This window comes from Dioscorea cayenensis, chromosome 16 (assembly GCF_009730915.1).
Source record: "Dioscorea cayenensis subsp. rotundata cultivar TDr96_F1 chromosome 16, TDr96_F1_v2_PseudoChromosome.rev07_lg8_w22 25.fasta, whole genome shotgun sequence".
Lineage (NCBI taxonomy): Eukaryota > Viridiplantae > Streptophyta > Magnoliopsida > Dioscoreales > Dioscoreaceae > Dioscorea > Dioscorea cayenensis.
The window spans coordinates 23,657,765-23,682,546 of NC_052486.1; the positions used below are offsets into that span (position 1 = coordinate 23,657,765).

General features: G+C 35.0%; 2 protein-coding genes across 4 annotated transcripts; one reads left to right on the top strand and one right to left on the bottom strand.

Annotated features, from left to right (window-relative positions):
• The first annotated feature begins 1,637 nt into the window (after window positions 1–1,637).
• LOC120279261 (DNA (cytosine-5)-methyltransferase CMT2-like) lies at window positions 1,638–15,389 on the top strand. Of its 3 annotated transcripts, XM_039286148.1 has the most exons (24): window positions 1,638–2,161; window positions 3,161–3,195; window positions 3,291–3,393; window positions 4,421–4,528; window positions 4,649–4,768; window positions 4,910–5,003; window positions 5,798–6,009; window positions 6,125–6,190; window positions 6,271–6,516; window positions 7,151–7,209; window positions 7,298–7,364; window positions 7,519–7,848; window positions 7,916–7,984; window positions 11,371–11,457; window positions 11,520–11,610; window positions 12,414–12,526; window positions 12,609–12,713; window positions 13,326–13,369; window positions 13,453–13,522; window positions 13,601–13,704; window positions 14,396–14,569; window positions 14,726–14,804; window positions 14,908–15,023; window positions 15,162–15,389. In XM_039286148.1, exons 1-24 carry the CDS (start codon window positions 1,700–1,702, stop codon window positions 15,193–15,195), a joined length of 2,988 nt encoding a protein of 995 aa, XP_039142082.1. In that variant the 5' UTR covers window positions 1,638–1,699; the 3' UTR covers window positions 15,196–15,389. The 3 variants fall into 3 exon arrangements, 1 of the variants encoding a protein (XP_039142082.1); XR_005541851.1 differs by lacking the exons at window positions 14,726–14,804; window positions 14,908–15,023; window positions 15,162–15,389 and adding an exon at window positions 13,819–14,154 and having other exon boundaries at window positions 11,336–11,457; window positions 11,520–11,614; window positions 14,396–14,484; XR_005541852.1 differs by lacking the exons at window positions 14,726–14,804; window positions 14,908–15,023; window positions 15,162–15,389 and adding an exon at window positions 13,834–14,154 and having other exon boundaries at window positions 11,336–11,457; window positions 11,520–11,614; window positions 14,396–14,484.
• An 834-nt stretch (window positions 15,390–16,223) lies between these two features.
• On the bottom strand, window positions 16,224–24,265 carry LOC120279262 (cyclin-dependent kinase E-1). The gene is made up of 16 exons (XM_039286149.1): window positions 23,939–24,265; window positions 23,039–23,149; window positions 21,786–21,889; window positions 21,588–21,630; window positions 21,386–21,484; window positions 20,292–20,361; window positions 20,072–20,166; window positions 19,894–19,927; window positions 19,737–19,821; window positions 19,574–19,651; window positions 18,320–18,367; window positions 17,865–17,897; window positions 17,553–17,655; window positions 16,978–17,187; window positions 16,823–16,892; window positions 16,224–16,472 (listed from the first exon to the last, which is right to left on the bottom strand). The coding sequence occupies exons 1-15, from the start codon at window positions 24,140–24,142 to the stop codon at window positions 16,824–16,826; spliced, it is 1,386 nt and encodes a 461-aa protein (XP_039142083.1). The 5' UTR covers window positions 24,143–24,265; the 3' UTR covers window positions 16,224–16,472; window position 16,823.
• Window positions 24,266–24,782: the final 517 nt, after the last annotated feature.

Genomic DNA, 24,782 nt, shown 5'->3' on the forward strand with positions numbered 1-24,782 from the left:
TATTAAACCCATAATTATAATATAAAAACCTACTCAAATTTGATATTTAAATTGATAAATGACCTTATATACAGTATAGTTTTCTAATTATGTTATTTATTTTTATATTTTTTAAATATTTACAATTTTATTATATTAATATATAATTATCGAACTTCTCCCGGTGTTATTTATTTATTTATTTGTTTGTTAGTTGATTTTGTTAAAATAGATAAGAAATTTAATTCACTAATTCTTATATCTCAATTGAGTTTTATTTTGTTTTAAATTTCCTTATATTTTTTATTTAATTAGAATACTTTAATTTTATATTTTTATAATAAAATTACACTCATTTATTGTTTTATTTTCTTAATAAATTAAATTTTTAGAAAGTATTTACATAACACATTAATAATTTTTATTTTTAAATGTTAATTTTTGTTGGTATGTTTATGATATATATATATATATATATATATATATTGTAATTATATTTATTGATTATAAATTATAAATTAATATTAATAAATATACCCGATTTTGTGGTTTCTAATGAGAAAATAATAATAATTTATTAAATATTGTAAAAAAAATTAAACATTATGACCCGATTGACCCAGCTGGGTCAACCGGTTCCCGGTTAAACCGCCCAGGTCACCGGGCCGGGTTTTTTAATACCCGGTTCAATGGGTATACCCAGGCCGGCCACATTACCGGTTCCTGATTTTTTCGGTTGAATCGACCTGATCGGTCCGAGTTTGACAACCTTGGTTAGATCATGATTTCAATAGTAATCCCAACAAAACCATAACCGTGCAACTCGATTTGCAACCCTATAAAAAATTTATAAACCAAACCAACACCCACCATTATGATCTCAACAGTAACACAACCAATTAGAATTGTCAAACTCGATTTACACCCCTATAAATTTGTCTATCTTTGTCCTATTCTTTCTTTGTTTTTTTCCTTTTGCGGTTGACAAATTGCTATATATATATATATATATATATATATATTCAAATACAGCAAGTGTAAACAGTCATGTGAGTAGAATCAAGAATTGATTATCCAACTCTGCATTCTCACTTTGGGACACGGGGCTCGAGTGGCAAGCTCAAGTCCACATCGGAAACCCAATAACCACTCTGCTGCAACCGAGAAAGATTTGAACTTGAGTAATTAAAAGCCACTACCATCAATTTTGTAATTTTATCGATAACTCCGCGCATGTTTAATTTATCTATTTTTTAAAATATGAATATTATTTATTTTATTTTATCTTTCTTAATTCCCCCACATGGTGATTGTATTTTTTTTAGTTATTTGTAGTGAATTTATTTATTTTCCAGTCAAAACAAATACAAAATCCATTACCTTTTTAAGTTAATTTAACCATTTTTTCAAAAAAAATAAAATAAAATAAAATAAAAGAAAAAAAAAAGAAATAGAAAATCCCAGTTATAACCCTGGTCTAACTTGAATTGAACCGGCAATTGGAACCCGAAAGCCGACTCTCTCAACCCCTCTCGATCTCATGGGCCAGGGAAATCAAACGGTCAGTATCATATCCGGGGCCACAATTGTTTATTTACCATTTAACCCCTCATCTTTGTTCTATTTACCTCCAACTGCCGCCCAAAGTGCATCCAACTCCCGCCATTCTCCCCTTCTCTCTCAATCCAAAACCCTAATTCCTCTTCTCGGCGTTCTCGCGATGCCGATCAAGAGGCTCGCTCTACGATTGCCGAAGGCTTTCAAGCCACATACACCAAGCCCAAGATCCCCCGGATCCACCTCCGCTCGGGATGAGGTCGATCCAGTTGTTTGCTTAATCGACGACCTGGTATCTCCGGAGAATCGGCCAGAGAACAATGGCGTTGATGCCAATGCTGGCTCTGATCTACGTTCCGGTTCCACTGAGGGCAATGAGGGTGGTGGGGACCCTGGCATTGGTGTTTTGAGACGGTCTCCGAGAACCTTGGACGGGTTCTCGGAGCATCGGCCGGTGGTGGTGGAGGTTGAGATTTCCGGCGATTTGGAGCAGCCTCCGGAGTCTAAAAAGGCGAAGATATCTTCTGGCTCGAAGAAGTCGGGCCCTAAGGGCGTGTTCTTTGTTGGAGATCCTGTGCCTGATGAAGAGGCCAGAAGACGGTGGCCTCATCACTACGAGCAGAAGGTACTCAGTTCTTAATTCTTGCAGTAAACTTGCTTTTTGATCCTTTCTCTCATTTTCTTACTTTCTTCTGCTTATTTGATTAATAATGAGCTTAGATTTCAGACGTTTTTGTGTATATCAGTGACATTTTTTTCTGATTATTTGAGTTCTCTCTTGAAGATTTGGTAGCTGTTGTTCTGAATTATATGGAACAGTTGATCGATGAGTATGAGATCCATGTTCTGTTTGTTATGAATAGAGGAAGGTAGTTATGCATATTCTTTTCCCCTTTTTTTTTTTCCTTCAAAAATTTTGGACAAGACACTATTTGTTGACAAGACGACTAGAGCCATTGTCTCTCTAGTCTATTGGAGAACCAGTGGTTTACCATCCTCTAGCTGTTTGACTATACTCATACTGCTTCTTACTGCAAAGTTTGGTGTTGCTTTTGTGATCGCTAGTTGTTGGATAATAGTACATTTTGCCCAGTTCAGTCAAAAACTTTTTCTTGAAATACATATGAATCTATGATGTTACTTACCTGCAACTCTGGTTGCAATGACATACATTACTATGCAGCCATCTTCTTCTGCATCACCATAGAGAAATGGTAGATCTTCAAGTAGTAACTTCAAAGATAGTTCTTCAATGATTAACAGAACTAATGTGATGACCGACATAGATGGTAGATTTTTAATGGCTGAACTCATCTGCTGTCTAACAGGAATGGCGGTCATCTTATGCTAGCTACATATATATTACTAGCGTTTTTTTTTCGTCCTTGTGGGTACTTGGAGGCCTTGCCTCATGTATAAAAGCCATTTCCAGCCACATTTCCTGACTCTTGTGAATGTTGTCAATAAACCATTTATCTAAGTGAGCTAACTTTGTGATAACTATGCAATCATTTTCTATCGCCTCTTGTCTTTAGTAAGAAAATTTTGGTAGAAACTTCTGTTGTTTCTATTATTCATGGTTATTCTATCCTTCTCAATCATATTATATTTTTTGCTTTTGAAGGTTAAAAAGAAAAAAGGTCGGAGGAGTATTGTGAAGTAAGTGACAACCCTTGTGAAATATATATGATCATACATATGCAACCTTAAGTTCCCTTCTAATCTAACATTATGCATTTCTTGTCTTGCTTTAGTACTGATGATGAAGATGAGTTTGCCTTAGAAGTCAAATGCCATTTTTGGCAAGCTAGTGTAAACAAGGAAATTCTCAGTATTGGGGATTGTGTATATGTGAAGGTGAGTCAATCTTCACTTGACTGTCCGTCTTCATGGAATATTTCTTCAGGTTTTATTGTTTGGAGAGTTTTTCAAGTTTGTTGTTATGCTTGGTGAAGCTTACATAACAAGAGCATGTAAATTTACATTCTACTTGGCATGAAGTTACATTGCCTTTTCTTCAACCGCTCAAAGTTACTTTCTTTTGGTATTAACTGCTCCTTTTTATTCCTTGTTTGCATTCTAAATATAGCTTGAGATATTAACTCCAAAATGTGAGTTAACCGAAGATTATTCAGATTCAGTTGAATGGGTCCTTAGACGCTGTTTGGTAGGAGGATACGCACTATTCCACCAACCGAACTTCTTATAAATCTATTTTTAAAGATGTTAAATTATTTAAATAAATATATTCAATAATAATTTTTTGTAAAATTATTAATATTAATAGGCACTTGTTATTATTTTAAAAAGTAAAGTTTTAATATAAAAATATTTAATTTTCGTGAGTATTAATTAAGTCAAACTTTTGTCAGATAATTTTTTTTTTTCTAACCCAATATTTGAAAAGATTCATTTGATTCCATGCTCTTATTCCCCAATTAAACCTCCCCTTAGTCTTTAAAGTTGGGTTATGATGAGATTTGAGTCATATTTGGGTACCTTTAAGGATATTCAGATAGGCATTTGGCATACGTGAAGGTAAAGAGCACTCCATTCTCTATGTAGAATATGTCTTACCATAAATACGCCGCTGTGATTTGGTGGTGCTTCAGTCCCAATGAGAAGCATGCATGGTATAATTTCCCAAATGTTTTATCAGTGCAACTAAAACATGTTTGGTGACCAGTCTCTCTTATGAATAGAATAGCGTTTGGTTCTGCTAAGTTGAAATTACGTAAAACATACAATTTTATAATATATTAGAAAGACACTTTTCAATCAGTATCACACCATTTATTTATTCTATTTTATTTCAATGCCATAATTTTGGCTATTGGTCTATGCCTTTCAATAATAAATAGATTGGCCTATGTGTGTTTTTCAGGGTGAGAAATGGAAGCTAAATTATGTTGGCAAAATTGTAGAGTTTTTTGAAATAGCAGAAGAAGAGTGCTATTTTACAGTTCAGTGGTTCTTTCGAGCTGCAGATACTGTGAGCTTTTCGTTGTTGAAATGCGATCTATGTAGAAGATTCTAGAATTAAATACATATAAGTGAAATGTCATAACACTCATCGTTTACAATTTTGTGGCTTTTTTCCCCATTGTTTCAGGTGATAAAAGATCAAGCAGTCTTCCACGACAAGCAGCGGTTATTCTTTTCTGATTTAAAGAATGACAATCCACTTGATTGCATTGTTTCTAAAGTCACTGTCACTCAAGTTTCACCTTGTGTATGTTTTTGGACTTGACTTCCAAATGGGTTTTATTGATAATGATGTGCTTCTTATTCCACATTGTTGTTATTTGGATTGATATATAGCAAAGAAGTTTTCTCAAATTGAACTTTAACCCCCCTATTCTTTGGACTGCAGGTTGAGTTAAAACAAAAAAGGCTTCCACCCCATGACTTCTACTATGATATGAAATATTCTGTGGACTATTCAACATTCACTAAAATGGAGGAAGGTAAGTTGTTTTAGTCAAACAAGTACTTAATATTTGTAGCTGTGTGCTTAATTGGCAATCCATTACTAATGATCTGTTGGAAGATACAATTAATACCAATAGATGGTGTTCTGTCATTCAAACAATTTGCCACTCTATCCCCATGTTAGTACATCATGCTTAAAGCTAATAGGACGGCCAATGGGCCAGCCTTGCTTGAAATATCTGGGAAAGGGCCTTCATCTCAAGGTCTCAGTTGGCCCTGTGTTAGTAGTTATGAAAAATTTTGAAATAAAAATTTCAAGCTCAGGTTTGTGGGTTAGCTGGCTGGTCAGCCCAAGCTTGCACATTGTGCAAGTAAATTTTTTCAGGAAATTGTTTATTCTGATTCCAATATCTTCTTCAGGGTTAGTTAAATCCAATGATGCTTTTTTGTTTAAAAAAGCATGGTTCTTGCCTATAATATCAGAAGTAGCATCCACAATATTGATCAACATATCTAGGGAGCATCTCTGTTAGGCATTACTTGAAGAACCATGTGTTAAGCTCTTGATTATCTTACTAAATGTTTATAGCAGTGTGACAGGCTTATTTCATATTTCCTACTTCATTGGAGGCTCCAGTGGATAACTGTTGGTGAAATAAAATTCTTAGTCTTTTGAAAGTCATCAGGACAACATGTGTGTTTGCCTGCATATAAATATACGAGTGTGATTTTTCATGTCCTTTTGCTTATCACCTTTATGCGCTTGATTGTTTCAATATTTAGCTAGCTTTACTTAAGATATTGAACTAGTTTTCTATATGACTTGCAGATGATTCTGGCAGACAGAATAATTTAACCCCATCAAATTGCTCTGAAACCATCCATAACAAGATTGAGGAAAAACTTTTCTCTGAACAAGTTCATCAGAACTCAAAGTCCGATAAGACTGAGTTTGCACTATTAGATCTATACTGTGGTTGTGGTGGAATGTCTACTGGGCTTTGTCTTGGAGCTCAATTAGCTGGAGTAAATCTTGTTACAGTAATATCTCATTTCTGCTTATATTACCAAAGCAATGCTATTATTTGTGCTGCAAGTCCACCTGCATATTTGTTATGCCATTCCATTATCTGACTTCCCACTATATTTATCACAGAGATGGGCTGTTGATTTTGATGAAGCTGCATGCAACACTTCAAAATTTAATAATCCTGAAACACAAGTATGTTGCATTTTCATATCCATTTGATTTCTAAGATTGCTTTTATTGTTGACGAGATATTAATGAGCAAGTCTTATTAGGTCAGGAATGAGTCGGCAGATGATTTTTATGCATTAATTAAGGAATGGAAGAAACTTTGTAAGAAGTATGTTGGCAAGGAACTTGGATGCCGAGAGTCTAACTCAAGAGTTACTGATGTAAGTAATTCTAAGAGAAAACTTCGTGATGATCGTACAACCCCTCATGGAGAATATGAAGTATCACATCTAGTTGATATCTGTTATGGTGATCCCACAAATTTGGGAAAGCGGGGGCTCAAATTCAAGGTATGCTGTCATTCTTCATCTTCTAAAACTACCGTCCTGTGCACATTCTTATTTGAGAGTGAAGTTAGGTGTCTTAATCAGTGATTGCTTGTGTTACTTTTTCAGTCAATCCCCCTATTCTTGTATAGATTGGCTCCTGGAATTTTTTTTGTCAAACATGCTCCAAGTGAAATGCATTTTGTAAGGAATGAGACTAACATCAACATACAAAAACAATGGAGTACATGATCCCTGCATAACTTTTAATCTACGTTATGAAATATTAGTATTGCCTCATCACCTTTGTATAGGATGGAAGCTAGGTTGAATGTTTTAGTGACAAGAAAATCATCCTATTCCATGAAGAAGTTACTTCCCACTACTCTTACTCGCATATACTTTAACAATGTACCTTAGCATATAGATAAGGTATGTTATTTACTCTCTTATGAACCCATTTTATTTTTTTTAATGCCCTTCTTTTGTCTTTTTTGTTTTGTTTTTTGTTATAGTTTTTTTTAACAATATTATGGATAAGTTTTGTACTTCAAGTTCTTCTCAAGGACAAATGGTTCCATTGTTTCTTCAAGAATGTTTATTTTTATTACATATTTCTATTGATTTTTGGCATCATAACATATTTACTCATGTCTAGGTTCGTTGGAAGGGCTATGATCCTAGTGAAGATACATGGGAGCCAATTGAAGCACTAAAGTATGAGATTACAAAGCAATAGTAGTTTATTTTTACTATTATTTTCTTCAAGTACTTACTCTTCTAATATTATTAAATTTTCTATCAGAAATAGTCAAATATGCATACAAAATTTTGTGAGAGAAGGATCAAAAGGAAAGATACTGCCTTTTCCCGTGAGTGTTTCTTCAACTAACTTCTATTTTCTTTAATTGATTAGTAAGTGTCATGTACAGTCAGGCAAATGGTAAGCTAGATTTAGCCACAACTGCAAATACTTCTAATATGCCAAAGATATATATCGTCTAAAGGATGGCTGATCAATTGCAGGGAGATGTTGATGTCATATGTGGGGGGCCACCGTGTCAAGGGATCAGTGGTCTCAACCGGTTTAGGAATTTTGCTGCACCACTGGATGATGAACAAAATCGTCAGATTGTTGTCTTCATGGACATTGTACAATTCTTGAAGCCTAAATATGTTTTAATGGAGAATGTGGTTGATATTTTAAGGTTTGCAAAGGCTGCACTTGGGAGATATGCTCTAAGTCGTTTGGTTTTTATGAGTTACCAAGCCAGGCTGGGGATTATGGCTGCTGGTTGCTATGGGCTTCCTCAATTTCGTTTGCGCACATTCATATGGGGGTGCCATCCTCAAGAGGTACATTACTGATTTCTAGCAATTTACTGTTTTTGTCTTTGCTTTATTATTGTCCTTAACCTTTCAGCGACTACCCCAATTTCCACTTCCCACCCATGAAGTGATTTTGAGATGTGGCACTCCAGTTGAGTTTGAGGTACCCCCAATGATCCATTACATGTTCACTTTATCTGGTTCATTTATATGCATATATGGGATCTTTAAGCTTTGAAGTCAAGTTATGAGCATGTTTCTGTTCTAATCATAAATGGTTAACTATTCCAGATGTTGCTTGTTTACTGTATAGCTCTTTAGAGTAGCTATTATGCATCAATGTACTTTTCCTGACATAGTTTCATGCTCTAAAGTTTTTTGTTGACTTTGTCCTAAAATTATGCTCCACATATGTATACATTTTTTTAAGCACTAAATTATAACTTCTATGTTATTTATTTACCGGTTAAGAATTTATCGTTTTGTTTCACATTGGATTGTTGAAGCCAATGCATTTTAACAATGCAGCATCTATTTTATTTTTGTCTTTTTGTCACTTTATTTTATTTTTATTTTCTTTGGGAAGTATGGAATTTTGAGAAAAACTGATGAAAACATGAGAAAACTGATGTAAAACTGAATTCAATAGTCTAAATAGAATTGCTTTACAATGGCCGGGTGCAAGGCATTTTATGCAGTAAAGAAAAAGCTATTTCTAGAAAATATTGATGAAAAACTATTCTGAGTAATTTTCTTGATTCTAAATATTACAGATAATATTGTACAAATTTGTTGAAGTCAATCTGTAGGAGTTATACGAGTTTCCTAAAGAGAAACTTTCCCAAAAAAACCAAGATTTTCCAACACTCCCCCTTAAACCGTTGAATGAATATCCTCCATTCCTAGCTTGTTTATCACTTCCAGAAATCCAACACTAGACAATCCTTTGGTGAGTATATCTACTAGTTAACCCCCAGTAGGAACAAACAGCGTGCATATTATGCTAACTTTTCCTTGATGAAATGCCTATCCACATCAATGTGATTCTCATGGCCATGTTGCACCGGGTTGTGTGCATATTGATGGGTGATTTATTCTCACAATAGAGCCTTATTGGAGCTTCCCACTTAAGCTGCAAGTCCTTCAAGATTATTTTCAGCCATAGTAGTTCACAAATTCTGAGTGCCATTGCTCTAAACTCTGCTTCTGCATTGGATCTTACAATGCCATTTTGCTTCTTACTTCTCCAAGTGACTAGATTACGACCTAGAAATGTGCGACAGCCCGATGTAGATCTCCTGTCAACCATGGATTCTGCAGAGTCAGCATTTGTATAAACTTCAGGACTCAGTTCCTTTTGTTCTTGAATAAAATTTCTCTTCCTGGTGCCCTTTTTAATTATTGTCAGGATTCTATTCAGAGCTCTAAGGTGCAAGTCCTTTGGATTATGCATAAATTGATAATTCTATGCACATATGCTATGTCCAGCCCTGTATGGAATAAGTTAATCGACTTTCCCACAAGTCTCTGGTACATGCCTCTACCAATGGTTGCATCTTCTTGAGCTTCTCATAACCAGTTATTGGACTCAATTTTTTTGGTTCTTAAAAAGAAACAATTTGAAAAGGTTCAATTGTACGAAATGAATTTCTAGATCCAGACATTCCTTAATAGTAAAGCAAGTTAAAAAAAAACAGAATTCAGTTTTGGAGATGTCTATAATTCATTAATGGACAATAAGCATACAAACAAAAAGGAAGAAATTACATGTCGACGACAAACAAATTTTTAATAGAGATGTCAAAATTGAAAGACTTATCCATTTTTTTATTTATTTGATTTTTATTAATAAAATACGCCTTGTCTTCTATATTGTGTGTCAGTGTGTTGTCTACTGGTTTGCACCCAAGGTTGCCTGTTTCAGTCAGCAAGTCCATCACATATTGTTGCTGAGAGATAAGAATTTCTTGTTGAGAATGAGCAACTTCAATTTCAAGGAAGTATTTTAGTCTCCCAAGCTTGTTAATATCAAATTCCTTTACAAGCTGCTCCTATGAGTCTTCAATTCCTAGATAGCATCACCTGCTATGATAATATTGTTCACATAGATTAGTAAGATAGTCACTGCCCATGAAGTTGAATGTTTATAAATAGTGTGTCATCACCCTGGCTTTGTTTGTGCTCTATCCTTATCATAGCTTTGGTGAACCTTCCAAATGAAGCTTTTACAAAGCTTAAAATAAAATAAATAAAAGCTTACGTACCAGTTCAAGTTTTGTTTCTGAAGTGGACCAGGTGCAATCTCCACATATATTTTCTCATGTAGACCTCCATGTAAGGCATCGTTCTATAAATCAACCTGATGCAATTTCCAGCCATAATTTACAGTCATGGACAATGAAACCCTCACAGTATTCATTTTGGCCACAGGAGCAAATATCTGTAGATAATTGAAGCCATAGGTTTGAGTGTATCCTTTGACAGCCAACGTTGCCTTATACTGCCCAAGAGTGCCGTTTGAATTATACTTAATTCTGTAGACCCATCTGAATCCAATTGCTTTCTTCCTCTTTAGCAGTTTTACCAAGACTCAGGTTTTGTTCTTTTCAAGCAATTCCATCTCAAGCTTCATAGCAGGTACCCAATTCTCATCTCCCAATGCTTCAAATAATGTTTTTGGGATAGGAATGGTATTTAAGCTAGAAAGGAAGGCTCTGTGTTTATGGGATAGGTACTTGTACGATATGAATTAGTACATAGGGTGTTTTGAACAGTTTCCGCTTCCTTTTCTTAAAGCTATCTAAATATCTAAGTCTTCTAGTGTGTGTGTGTGCATAGGGTGTTTGACTTGTTTAATATGATGCTTTGATTTTAAGTACTTTTGTTTACTTTTTGAATCAAAGAGAAGTACTTTTATGGTAAAAGTTATTTAAACATGAATTTCAAGATTATGAAGGGCTTATTAAATGAGTATTTTAAAAGCAAGAAAAATTAAGATTTTAATTACAAAAGCGTTTTTGACCCACCAGTCTCATAGAAGTCACAGGTTCTAAACCAGCCCGGCTGAGGTAATGACAGCCCTATAATAGGGGTTTGGTTGCAAAAGTGTTCTAAAGAGAGATAAATTTTGGCTCATTAATTTATAGATGTTATGAGGACATTGACTGCAAATAACTCAATGGCTAAGGTTACATTTGGAATAAAAGTTTGGCTTACAGCTTCCAGATAGGAGCTTATATCTAAAAGCTAAAAGTTTGAGCTTTTCAGTAACAATGTTTTCAGATTTAAAAAGCTGATGCATTTTTATCAACTTACAGTCAAATATCAGTATTAAGTGCTGGAAGAGCTTTTACAATGATCAAATAGTTGTTTTTTAGCTACTGGTGTGCAATGCCAAAGTCAAACATACCCTTAGATAATCAACCTCCCATTCCAAGATGATTGTGTTTATGATACTAGCTGATGGAAGAATTGTTTATTCCTTATTTCATTGAATCACCTATGATTTTCTTAGGTTTGGCTGGAAAATACATTTATTTTGTATTACAGTGTAACATCGTTGGGTATGATGAAGGCCAATCACGGGTTCTGGAAAAAGCGCTTGTTCTTGAGGACGTCCTTTCTGATCTTCCTGCAGTAAGGCAACTAACTTTTTCTTGCCTATCCCTCTTGAGAATTAAATCAGTTTTGTCTTACAGGTTTCCAACAATGAAGTTCGTGAGCAGATGCCTTATGGAAGTGTTCCACGAACAGAGTTTCAAAAGTACATCAGAACACCGAAGCTTGGTGGTGGGTCAGTTTTAGTGATATTAAATTTTATTCAAAGAAACAAATTATAATTTCTTCTTGTGTATGTTTTTTCTTGTCAGTTTTTGTGATGCATATTCATCCAGGGCAGCTCCATTTGTTTTTGAGGGTTGAAATGGCTTTTCTAGATTTTTCCTTGTTACACTGTATTTTAAAGAATAATGCGTGATAAGTACAGTAAGCTGATTTAGAAACTAATCCATCACTGATGGAAATACAACAGGCTTTTGTTAATTTGGCAAGTTTTAATGACAGAATAATGGTGGATATATACACAAACAGAGAAGAAGAAACTAGAGTATGAGATTATTATAACTCAATCCACAGTCATATACCTGGAACCTTGAAAGTAGACTGCACATGACATAATTTTTAGGGGGAGTAAGTTTAGTGTCACATTGTCGAATATAGACATTCTTTCTTTGCTACATTATGACACTTCCAGCAAGCAAGCTACTTTGAGTGAACTCGAATACTTTGTTCGTCTTTTCTCTCATTGGACATGGAACATAATTGATGAGTAGGTGGTAATTTTGGTCTAAGTATGCCTGGCTTGCATGCTTGATATGTTATGGCATCATTTAATGCGCTGTGAACATCATCATTTTGTACGACCACATTTTGTTTTTTATACGATAAAATCCTTTTGTCTGTTCAAAACTTATATAAACTTGATAAACTGCTACATTTCCCTTCTATGCAATAAAGTTCTTTAGTGTTCTTTAAATTGCTTTGTGTTTATGGTGTAAACAGTTTTGTTCGTTTGACAATTTTTTGAAATGCAGTGGGAAAAAGACACAACAGAGCAGATGCTTTTCATAGTCTTTTATATGATCATCGTCCTCTCCCTCAAAATGAGGATGACTACCTAAGAATTTGTGAGATCCCTCGGAGAAAGGTGGTTTTTTAGTTTTGAGCAATGTAAACCAACAGGACGTTTGAGTGCTCGAGTTCATAATTTGTATCATATAATCATTCAGGGAGCAAGTTTCAGGGACCTCCCTGGTGTTATTGTTGATTCCAACAACACTGCTCAGCTTGATCCACAAATGGAAAGGGTGCTTTTGCCATCTGGAAAGCCATTGGTAAGGCATTGTTGATTTTTCAGTCACTTATTGTCTCTTATTATTTCCAGTTATGGGGTTTTTTTTTTTCTTGCGGTATCAACCAGTTGTAGAATTTTTGGCATCATATATGTTTGACTGATGTGCTGTATTAGTTTATGCTTGAACCTTTGAATCCTTTTAACTGTTAGAGCTGATTAGAGTAACTATTTTTGGAAAACTTGGCTCAAACCTTCATTAGATGCCAGCATTCTCTTCATGTCAGAAATGGCTCACTTGTCTCCTCCTTGAAAATTCAATTATTAAACTAACTTCAGCTGGTGCTTTCTGTAGAAGTGATCACTGTAACATCATAGACATGTAGAGATCCTCTTAAAGAAAAAAAAATTCCTTTAAGTTGCAGCACATTTTAGAAAAACTAATTTATTTGCCTCCATCCAAAATTTACTATCCCCTAAAGACAGACTGCTTTGCTGGAAATAAGCAAAGACAGCTCATTTAGAGCTAGAAAAATTTGAAACTGATCCACCTCTGCTCTTAATACCATTGGATATTAAGCTTTGAAAGGATTTCAGTACGAGAACAATGAATGGGATTAAGGTGGGATTTTCTTGTTCTATTTCTTTTCAACAGGTTCCAGATTATGCCATTAATTTGCGGCAAGGAAAAACTTCAAGGTGCGACTCTACTGGAGAAGCCAAAACATATTCACTGTTGTTTATGGCCTTGACTATGTTATGACTGTTCATATAAATCACAGACCTTTTGGCCGCCTATGGTGGGATGAGACAGTAGCAACTGTACTGACTGCTCCAGATACTCACTACCAGGTATGGGCATGGTTCAGAATCACTTCATGATCATTCCTTCGTTTGTGGACTTGAAATAGTTAGCCTTTGATGCTTAAGGTTATAATACACCCTGAACAAGATCGTGTCCTTACTATTCGGGAATGTGCAAGAGTGCAAGGGTTTCCTGATTACTATAAATTCCGTGGCACAATCAAAGACAGGTACTCTACGACTACTAATTGCTCTTTTATCATTTCGAGAATGTGAATAAGCATCCTCAAAAAAGAGTTGATTTTGTTGAGGGCTTTTTCAGTAGAGGACTAATTAAACATCAGGTTCCTTTTTGTTAGAGTGCTCATAACAAACACTATTACAACCACGAAGATGTTCTTAAGATTTATTGGCAAGTGATATAACTTGGCGAGACAGCTTTTTCATAGGTCGTCTCCGGACAAAATGGCTTCACTACCATAAGTCTGAGTATTTTAAGAAGAGAGAGGAGCAATTTTTTTAGAATTTGTGATAACCACCCAAACAAAGCATTGTAGCTTGCTAGATATTTTGGCTCTATTGTATTGTTCCTTGATGTTAAAAGCAAGCTATGCGGACAAAATTCCAAGAGGAGCTTCTCCTAGAAAATATCAAGAGCGAGGCCATTATACTGTATGCAGGTAGGTCACTTTGAAAATCAGTGTTAATTGTAGGATTAGTATAAACTTACTGATTTTTGTTTAAAGTATACACTTATCTTTTATCATCTTATAGTTCTCTAATCTTGAAAGGCCCCATGTATGGTATGGTAGGGTATGATAGCCCTCTGTGAAATTTTGTCCTGCCTCCTTTAGCACAGAAAGAAACTTAGTATGTTAAATTTGGTTTGTCTGCAATTAAAGCACCTGGATGTGCTTGCAGATATCGTCAAATTGGAAATGCTGTTGCTGTCCCAGTTGGTCGAGCTTTGGGTTATGCATTGGCCTTAGCATGGCTAAAGCAAAGCGGAGCAGGGCCCCTCATGACCCTTCCTCGCAAATTCTCATACTTGCACACTCTACGGCCTCTGGGAGAACCATCATCTGAATTTGAACTGTGAGTTTGTTCCTTAATGCTATAAAACTTATGTTTAGAGGACTAACTTATGCTTCTTCATCAATGTAGTTATTCTTTCTGAATATCATACCTTTATTTTATCAGGATTGTTTTTTTTCTCTCTCAAATCCCATATTGTTATTTCATCTTCTTCAGGCATGACCATCAGGAACCGCAGGTGGAAAAAACTGCCTGCAAGAATTCATCAACTGAGCAAATTGAGTTGGAATCATTTGTAAGTTATCATTTAGATTTTAAAAATTCCTTCTAATACATAAGTGCATTTTCTTTTAGTAAATAGTTTTAATAGTTGCAACTGCTTTGCTTCATTGTTGCAGTGTGCCGAAGTTCATCAACATGTAAACATTCTTATAAGAGAACTCAAAGATGTAGAATTAAGTCCAGATGCTATGGATAGCATAAACAGGCTGCTCGCTATTGGCAACACTAAAATGTAAGACGATGGCCCTGGGAAGGTTGTGCTTTCTTGGAAATGAACTCTTTAAAAAGTTCACCAGATTCTTAGGGGGACTCAGGCATTACTAAGCCACTGATGAACTTTCGACCATTTTCTTTCTAATTGGCAAGACAGGGAGCGCTTTTTCTGGCGTCGGCATTCCAACTAACATGATCAGCGTTTTAACCTGTTTGCATTTATAGATTTTGGGTTTAGAAGTATGAACCATGCTTGATTTTCGACTGGAGGGAGGAATGAAGTATCAACCCTCCACTGTCCACTGTCCAAATTTCTTAGTTTGTAACCAAAGATGTGAAAGCAATTTGCTTTTACATGATTTGTACGTAATTATTAACAATGATTTGCTTATTTCTAAATTGTTCTTTTTAAGTTGATAATTAATTTCTGAATTATGATTTTTTTTTCATGTTATTGATGATGTGGTATTATATCTGTTTAATATATTATTTAGTTTTTAATTCAGTTTTTGTATTAGGAAAAAATTCAAAATAAATACACTTCTGCTAAAGTAATCATATTTCTGTAATTCTGCAATAAAAATAGATATATTTATGTATTCTCTGAATTAAAATAATAAATTTTTAGCTTATGAGCTCAAATGAATTTTGTTCATAATTTCAGGACCACTTAGTTTTAACTTTGAACTTTATTTTAAGAAAAGTTTGAGATATATTGCAGTCCACTCTACCCAAATTTTTATTGAACCCATTTAAAAACACCTACTGGGGTTTGGGCTTTTTACCATGGATGCCCATACTATTAATTAACTAATTATATAATAATAATTATTATTATTAAAAATCTTTAGGTAGGCTATCTTAATTTAAACGCGTCTTTTCTGATTTTACGCTTTAAATTTTTGAGAATACATGGACAAACTTTATGCCACTTGCTCACTGGTTTTTCTTGTCACGCGCGCTTATCATCATCAAAGATCTTGGATAAGTTTGGGCATATTGTACTGTTACAATACATCATGCATCTGGTATTCTCCCAACTTTGTACCACCACATCAGCTGCACTTACCCAGTGCAACTGATGATGCATGATGCCATTGTTTTCAACAAATCAACATTTGGCTTTTCCTGTTAGCTCTCCCATTTTATAAATTTCCAGATCTACAAGACTCTCCTCTTCCAGCCAGCCAGCCAGCCAGCCAGCCAGCCAGCCAGCCAGCCAGCCAGCCAGATTTAGTTTTGCCACACAACTCTGCTTCATATCCAGTGGTTGTTGTACCATGATTCTCTCTTGCACTGTGAACTGATGAGCATCTTCGACATTTCCCTTTCTTAAAAGAAAAACATGAGACCTGATGGACCAAACAGGACAACCAACAAAGAAGCCGCATCATAGACCCATGTATAAGGAGTGCGTCCGCAAGGCAAGTATTTGAATGATGCTCGAGAATTACAAACTTCGATCCCCCTACATAGAAGAACGCATTGTATTTATAGTCAGGCAATGGCAACTGATAGTTAAAACAAATATTAAGAAATGCTTCACTGATCCGTACATTAGAAAATGACATGGTTATACTATCCGACAGCAAATTTCTAAAGAATATGAAATTCTGTATGATTACATTGCATGCAATTTGAGAGGGGGGTGGGGTTTAATAAGCAAACCCATCAACAAATTGAAAAGACTGAGGTAGCTTACTGTTTGAAATCAATTGAGAAGGATAAAGGGGTAGGAAAGCAAACATGGCAGACAATTACAGCATGGTATTGTAATTTCTTTTATAACTGTGAAAGAGAAAGGACATTCACACTCACATTAAAACCTTCTTTTTTGTTGAGGGTACCCAGGATTTTGCATGCCCATTGCCGGATCCTTCCTTCTCAGCTGTTCCAGAAAGGAAAAGGTACATTAAGAACAATGAAGAAATACATGAGCAAAGATAGTTGAAACAACGACAGGAATTATGTACCTGCTGTGGATGGGCCTGTCCTGCAGGACCTCGCTGCATAGGAATACCGCCAGGATTTAGGTTCATGCCAGCTTGGGAAGGAATATTAAAAGCAGCCATGCTGCCAACTGGCATCCGTTGCATGCCTACCATAGAAATCTGCCGAGGACCAGGCCTCGGTCCAGCCATAGATTGTGCTGTGACACCCCCAGGAATTGCATTTGCTGACATCTAAATCCAAAAGAAAGATCATGAGCCAAAAAACAATCATAGTGGAAGTTAAGGACAGTTTTTATATGTGATCCAAAAAAATCACGAACAAAAAAAAAGTTCACAGTCCATAGTAAAGATATTGTTTTTAATGTGATGCAGTACTTTCATAGCTAATGTCCAACAAGTTTATGCTGAGATTAATAAAATTCTTGCTCATTTTAGAACCCTGACAATGTGGCAAGCATCAAAAGTAGGTTGAAGTAATAACCACAAAAGTCAAGAAAGAAATTTACCCAAATGAACTATGTGATTTTCATATTTTATTAATAAGAAATGCTGCACTAATTTCACAATTGAACTTAAGTTTGGAAATGCTTCAATACCGGCTGTTGGACACTAGCTGTCCCTTCAAAATCAGTAGTTGTGTCAACTGGACGAGCAGGATAATTGACAGCTTTCTCTCCTGGCTGGGATGTTACGAGTGCACTGAGCATCCACACAATATTTAGCAGGTTAAATATGTAATAATACGGCAAAATGCATCTTAATTTTATTCTAATTTTCTACTTCAGGAAATATTTCAATCAAGAATTTTCAGTGAACTGCTGATGATATCTGGAATGTCGTCAAAATAGTTCTTGCTGGTCATCAGCAATCAAAACTTTGAAAAGTATATGAGCCAAAAATTTACTTACTTGCGCCCTGGAAGAGGATCAAGTCGGAAGTACCTAAAGACAATAAGTAAATTAGTGTTCACAAAGCAACAAACAACTAGAAATGATTACACATTTAAGAGGACTAATCTAGATTGAACTTGATAAAATCTGAGATGGCGAGCCCTAATAGGCTAGAAAAATCACAGAAGTAGGTGGCCTAAGCGATTATTAATATTGTCTCCTAGCACACCCACTGATCATTGATGATAGCTTTCAGAAAGATTTTTTTCCACATCATAAGATTTTAGCATATTTTTTGTTTGCTATAAGCCCAATATTTCAAGGAATTATTGGACCCTAGAACCAGGAAGAAAAACATTTGAAGATAATATCTGATGCTACTCAATTTTATAATTCACTTTTATGAGCATCTTGCTTGCTGAACAAGTAAATCTGTAAACAAATAATACTGATGATGATGGACAGCCACTTACTCATGCTCCAAAGCTTGTGCAGCAGATATGCGCTTTCGAGGGTCATATCTACCAGAGGAAAGTGAAAAAATTACTAACTCATAAGTAACTTTGCAGTGCATGAAGGAAATACTTAGTAACAATTAATGATTAAGCAAAAGCGATGGCTACATAATGATGAAGGACAGCCCACATACTGCATACTAGTTTGATAGTTCTTTGATGTATCTAAGTGCAAAAATAGATAACTATAGGAAAAAAAAAAGCAAGACTACAAGACATGTATAAAATCAAATTTCAAAATAAAACTTTCCATATTAATTCGTTCCTACAGAATCTAAGAACCATGCAGGACTGGTAAAAGGAACCCATTGAAGAATTTAAGAATGTTAGTAATTAGTCAGCCTTCTACAAGAGAAAATGAAACCGAGTTAAATAATGTTTGCGGTTTGCTGTGGCCTTCCATGTTCAAGGCCTCATTGCATCCGTTTAGCCTAATCAAATGTTTGGATGAAACCACACACCCATGAGGCTCAGGAAGGTAGACATCAAATTCATGTAATATGAGACTTTCAGCAATAAAATTCATGAATACAAGAGGAAACTATAAAAAATAAATGAAAAGAAAGAAACAAAATAAAATAGGCATTGGGGGCAATAGCAATATTATCTTTGTTGTTTGAATGCAATGTCATTTTTTAGCAGTATAACCGTACAATATCAAATTCAAAATGCTAGTGAAATAGTTCCACTGATGAGCTTTCTTAATCAAGTTTGCGCTCCAGGAATATGATAAGCGTAAGATATACTAATAATTCCGTCTGTTTGGACTGACAGAAAAATCCATCTGTAAGATGCTATCAATAACTGTTAATTGTTGAACTTATAAAGATGCCCTCCTATCACATTTTTATCAACTTTGATGGAAAAAGTTAGGTATTTATGTACAGAAACAATAGATAATCAAGCACTTCAATTTCTTGTTGTGAAACAGAAATACTGATAACCTTTAGTTCTAAATTTTTTACTATGCAAGTAAACTGGGTCAATAATCTGCCATGTTACAGCTCTCAAACATAAAAAAAAAATGATGCTTGCATAGATTTTTGAATTTTTTTTCCTTAAGACGTATGGTTGCCATAACTGTTTGAAACTGATGACAATGTACCTCAGACCAACAAAATGCTTGTGCTAAGGTCAAAACATTATCATCCTAGACTTCCAAATATTCAAGAAGTGTGAAAACTAAACATATTTATTGAAGCCATAACATACTCGAGCATCTTTGAAAGGAGATCATATGCAGGGCTCTTCTGAGGCAAATGCACATAACTATGGAGACCAGCGTTGTCACTGCAGGAGAGAAAATTAAAACTAACTTTACTTGAAAATCAAATAACAGTATGATCTTTAAGAGGCAGAGGGTGGCATTTCATACTATTTATGTCCCTGGATATGCTGTAGATCAGTTTGCCAAAAAGGAAGATTTACAAGTGTAGGCCATTTCTCTGGAGTAGGGTGGCCTGAACAAAGAAGTGATTGTCAACACCTGTTAGCGTAAAATGTAATAGGAGAAAGGGATACAGACCACACACCTAGGACCTTGAATATCTTGTCTAGCTGATCAAGCTGAGAGGAGAAGTTTTGAATATCATAAGCGTTAAAGATACAATGGCAAACTATTGGTGAGAGTAAGCAAGATGCAATGGAAAGTGAACAGGCGATAAAACAAGCATAAACATAAAAGCAACTCCCAGGAAACACAAGTCATACCTGAAAAGGGTTAGGTGTAGCTTTGACTTCCACACCTTGAAACAATGGTTTTAATGTCAACAATTCAGCAAAAATACACCCAACAGCCCACATGTCTAAATGTGATGGAAGGAAATACTTGATAATAAAATATTGAGTGGTCTACTATCATGAACAATGGAGGAAATAAGCTAGTTGAGTACATAACATATGGTTTGCTATATTTCCTTTGAAAGGATACCGACAGCACTCGTATAATGCTTCGCCCCAAGGAGCAATTCTGGAGCACGGTACCAAATTGTTACCACAACCTGTCAGTTCCAGAACCATCATTAATTTAACTTGCAACTTAGAGACATTTAGACATATTTAGGGAAACAACCACACAAAACATGAAGCTGAAGGATTAAAAAAGAAAAAGTTCATTCTCACAACCATAAAAACTCATTGTTAAAAAAATAGCCATAAAAATCTGAAATGACCCCTCAAAAACACCAAGACATGAGAACGAGTAATTAACATGAGAACTAGCATTCAAGCGAATAGTATATCAGTTGACTCAAGTGTTGCATCTAATAAACATGTTCATTTTGTCTTCATTGATCCCAAAAATATGATATCCTCACTTTAGAATCTAAGCAGCATTTTTATTTTATGAATGTTCATAGAAGTTCATAGACAAATCTGTCTTGAAGAATACAGAACTTGACAAGCTATACCTTGTTCAAGGAAGATATCAACAAGAGTAATACAGAACTATGGCAGTAAACAATCTTAATAGACCAAGTGGGAAAAAAAATGCTAACCAAAGAATTCATAACAACAAATATTCTAACCTGTGATAAAGAGGGCATTATAAAACTAGCTCGATAGAGTCACCAAGCAAGGAGGAAAATAACTTACAGAAGATGAAGAAATCCATTTTAACTCTTCAAGTACTTGCGATGTAATGAAATTGGTCAGAACAAGTTAACCCAAGGATTTCATCAACAAGTAACTTCAATATATATTTCTATAAGGCCCAATTAAATATTAATAATATGAGGCATGGTTCTAAAATAATGGATGGCCTATTTCATGGATCAAAGATAGGTGACAGATATCATCATTAAACTTGGTAAAAAACAGAGTGAGTACTCAACAATTATGATTTCCAGCATGCAAAGAAAACTATTAAAAGACAGTAGTACTCTCCAAAAGATAAATTTTGTTCTATGACCCATCAGAGTCATAAATGTCTAACCTCACCCAGCTACTTAGTTACATAGCAAGACAAAGCTCTATCAATCAGCCATCAACTAGAAGTAATCTTGGCAGCTGAGAAGGATTCATTACCCCATTTTCAAATAATGGCTTTAATGGAGCTTGGTATATTCTGGCAAGGCCAAAGTCAGCAATTTTTACAACTCCATGTTCTTCACCGTCGCCCATAACCTGGTTTAAAGCAAAATTTGAAATTAAGCAGGGAAAATGTTGTAAAACATAATGGCCTATTTATGCTCTATAGTATAACAAGGAAGACATGTTTGAAGTTTACCAATATGTTAGATGGCTTAAGATCCCGGTGTATAATCCAATTGCTGAAAAGAATCCAAGTAGGATTAGTAGGACCTAGTCATAAAATATAATTTCTATAATCACAATGGCAAAAGTGTGGGTAATATAGTTTGAGTTTATTTGATGTAGAAAGAATATATTGGGAAATTAAAGGTGACTATGGATGGTCAAACCCAACCTATGAAGATAGTTGAGCCCATTGAGCAGCTGCCAAAGCAATGACTTAACTGTATATTGATTAATAGGATGGTTAAGCTTCTCTCTGTGATGTCTGATAATTTCCTGCATGAAGAAATGATATTTTATTAATATTCACTGGCAATAGGTCAACAAGGGTAACCGAATTGTCCGCTAATTAGAAGTACAACATAATATCAACATCACTAAAAAAGAAATAAAACAGGCAACAATTACAAATAAACGTTAACATAACAACCATTTGTGGCTCAAGAGCAATCAAGGAGAAACATGTTCAAGAAAAAATGCTCAACCGCAGGATACCGGTAGCTAAAGCAAGAAACCCACATTAAGAAGTCTCATTTTTCTTCCTAGTTGTTGGGACAATGATTAAAAAAAGGCATCATATTGATGTTTATTAAAAAAAAAAAAAATTCTAAAATTTAGTCAATAGAAAACAAAGGCTTACTGTGCCTATGAATGTGCAATTAACAAACTATTTGTGGTAGAATAGAGCTTTGAATTTTTGTTGGTGTTCAAAGAAAAACAGGCGCACAGAAGTGAAGAATGTATCCATTTTCATACATGCTAGGCTTCAGATATTATCAACTGTGACAAGTAAAAACAAAATAATATGCACATCTTACACTACACTGCATAAATGGGCATAGCTAAGGGGAGAATGAAAGAGAAATAGTACAAAAAGCATGATGATTATCCTCATGCCATGAATCACTGCATACAGAGATGGTAGACTGAAGTTAGGTGGTTTGTATTGTATCACGCATCACTAACAAGATGGCATAAATTGAATTGTTTATGCTCCTCACTTAACAAATAAACAGGCATTTATTCCTTGATCATATTTTAAGAGCGAGCCAGCTTGACTTGTACATCATATTTATAAGGTAATCAACAAATCCTAACTACCTACCATTTCAAATTCATATATCACAGAGTACATGTAACTCCCAGATTTAGGTTTAAGAGTTATTCGTTGGACATTAAGCTAGCTTACAAATTATTTAAACCATAACTTGGGGGGAAAAATTAAAATCAATAGTTTTAGTCAAAGCAAATTATTATCTATCTCTAAATTCAAGAAGGTTTTGCAAAAACTGAATACAGCAAAGAGCTAAAGAACAATGTGAAATGAATGCGGAATGTAACAACAAACAAACAAGTTAAATATAGATAGATAGGATACCAGGCAGGTAATAGAAGTAAAGTTCTGCCAGCCCATTGAATACTTACATACAAGTCATGCTCAGCATAGTCAAAAGCAAGATATAGTGACATATCAGCATGATTGATGTGCACATTCACAAGTTTGACAACATTCTCATGATTAATTTCCCGTAGCAACTGCATTATAAACAATAGATCAAGGTAAAATACTTAGTCAAACAGAAGGCATCTGCAAATATATAATCATACATGATACATGTCATCATCAAGATGTCCAACACTAACTTTACTTATGAACATGGCATATATAAACAGGAAAAAAACACAGTTCACCTAAAAGATAGATTGCAGGATCAAGAATCACGAACCCTTGAAAAAGAAATCATTGTTGCTTTAAAATTTTCATGTTCTTTTTATATGCAACTTCAGTTAACATCATATAAGGCCTCCGTTGCTAAAAATTTTCAACTTCATTATTTAGTGTACAATTTTCACGCAATAAATTAACAGATAAACTGAGAGATAAGAATGTCGTCTCGTCTCCATAGATAGATGAAGAAGGAAATCATTCTTCTATGCCGCCACCGATTCATCCAAGCCGAATTAAATCATCAGATTACAAGAATTTTGCGTATAAAGGAATATCTCGAAGCAGAAATTGGCTTGATTAAACCTAAACCATTCAATACTATGCCAATCACAAAAACCTAAGAATTTCAAGCAAGCAGAGTTATCTCGATGTCGAGCTTAATTAACCCTAAACCATTCGCGATCCTATGTTACCACTACCCGGAACCATGAACCCTAAATCAAGAAACGGATCAGAAAACAAGTTAAAATGATAATATTAAAAATCAAAAATAACGATCTCGCCGAAAAAGGCCAGAACCAGATCAACAACCCCGAAATCAGACGATCAACTTCAAAGAATCAAAATTAAAAACCGATGAGACGAATTGGAGGTACCATGATCTCACGGATAGCGGTGGGCGAGACGCCATCGCCATCCTTGGATTGCTTGAACTTCTTGATGGCGATGCAGCCTTTGCGTTGCTTAGGCCTCGCCAAGAACACCAGGCCATAGGTCCCTTCCCCGATCTTGCCCACGAGATCGTAGAGCTGAAGCCACGCCGGGCGATTCCCGCCTCCGCCACCGCGTCCATCCCCCATAGTCCCCGATCGGCGTGAAGCTCCGAGCACCGCCGAGGATTGATGTTCCTCTACCACTGCTCCGCTTCTGAACCGATCCACGTCGTGCTTTGAGATGATCAACGATTCATCAACCCTTCTTCTCACGGAACCAATCTATATATAAACTAGGTAGTCAGAACTGGACCGGACCTTCAAACCGGAGGAGGCCAAAGTTCAAGGGTCAAGAGGTACAACTGGGGTTGAACCGGATAGAACCGGATTTAATAAATAAAAATATAAAATAAAATACATTAAATATTATATTAATTTTTAAATCAAATACACATCTTATATTAATTTTCAAATCAAATACACAACCTATAAAAACAAACAAGTATTGATTCCATATTCAAAACACAATATTTAACAACATTTAGTTAAACTAAACTAATATGAAACACTAAATAATATTAATCTCAAGGCTTTATTAATAATCAATAAGTTGATAAGAATCATTAATTAATAATCATTAAATCATAAGATAATTATTAATTAGATTATCATTAATTCATAATACTATAGATAATTAGATATAAATATAAGATATTCATATTACCAATATCATATTAGGCTGGTTTATTTAAGTTTTTTTAATTTTTTTAATTAAGTTTTAAAACCG

What these genes read in the sequence shown, in the direction of transcription:
- LOC120279261 (XM_039286148.1), top strand. Translation starts at nt 1,700, where the DNA reads ATGCCGATCAAGAGGCTCGCTCTACGATTGCCGAAGGCTTTCAAGCCA. An exon ending in CTGGAGTAAATCTTGTTACA is followed by an intron (nt 6,010 to 6,124) that starts GTAATATCTCAT and finishes TATTTATCACAG; the next exon opens with AGATGGGCTGTTGATTTTGA. An exon ending in TCCTTTCTGATCTTCCTGCA is followed by an intron (nt 11,458 to 11,519) that starts GTAAGGCAACTA and finishes TTTGTCTTACAG; the next exon opens with GTTTCCAACAATGAAGTTCG.
- LOC120279262 (XM_039286149.1), bottom strand. Translation starts at nt 24,142, where the DNA reads ATGGGGGATGGACGCGGTGGCGGAGGCGGGAATCGCCCGGCGTGGCTT. An exon ending in ATGCTGAGCATGACTTGTAT is followed by an intron (nt 21,890 to 23,038) that starts GTAAGTATTCAA and finishes TTCTTCATGCAG; the next exon opens with GAAATTATCAGACATCACAG. An exon ending in AGCCATTATTTGAAAATGGG is followed by an intron (nt 20,362 to 21,385) that starts GTAATGAATCCT and finishes TGGAACTGACAG; the next exon opens with GTTGTGGTAACAATTTGGTA.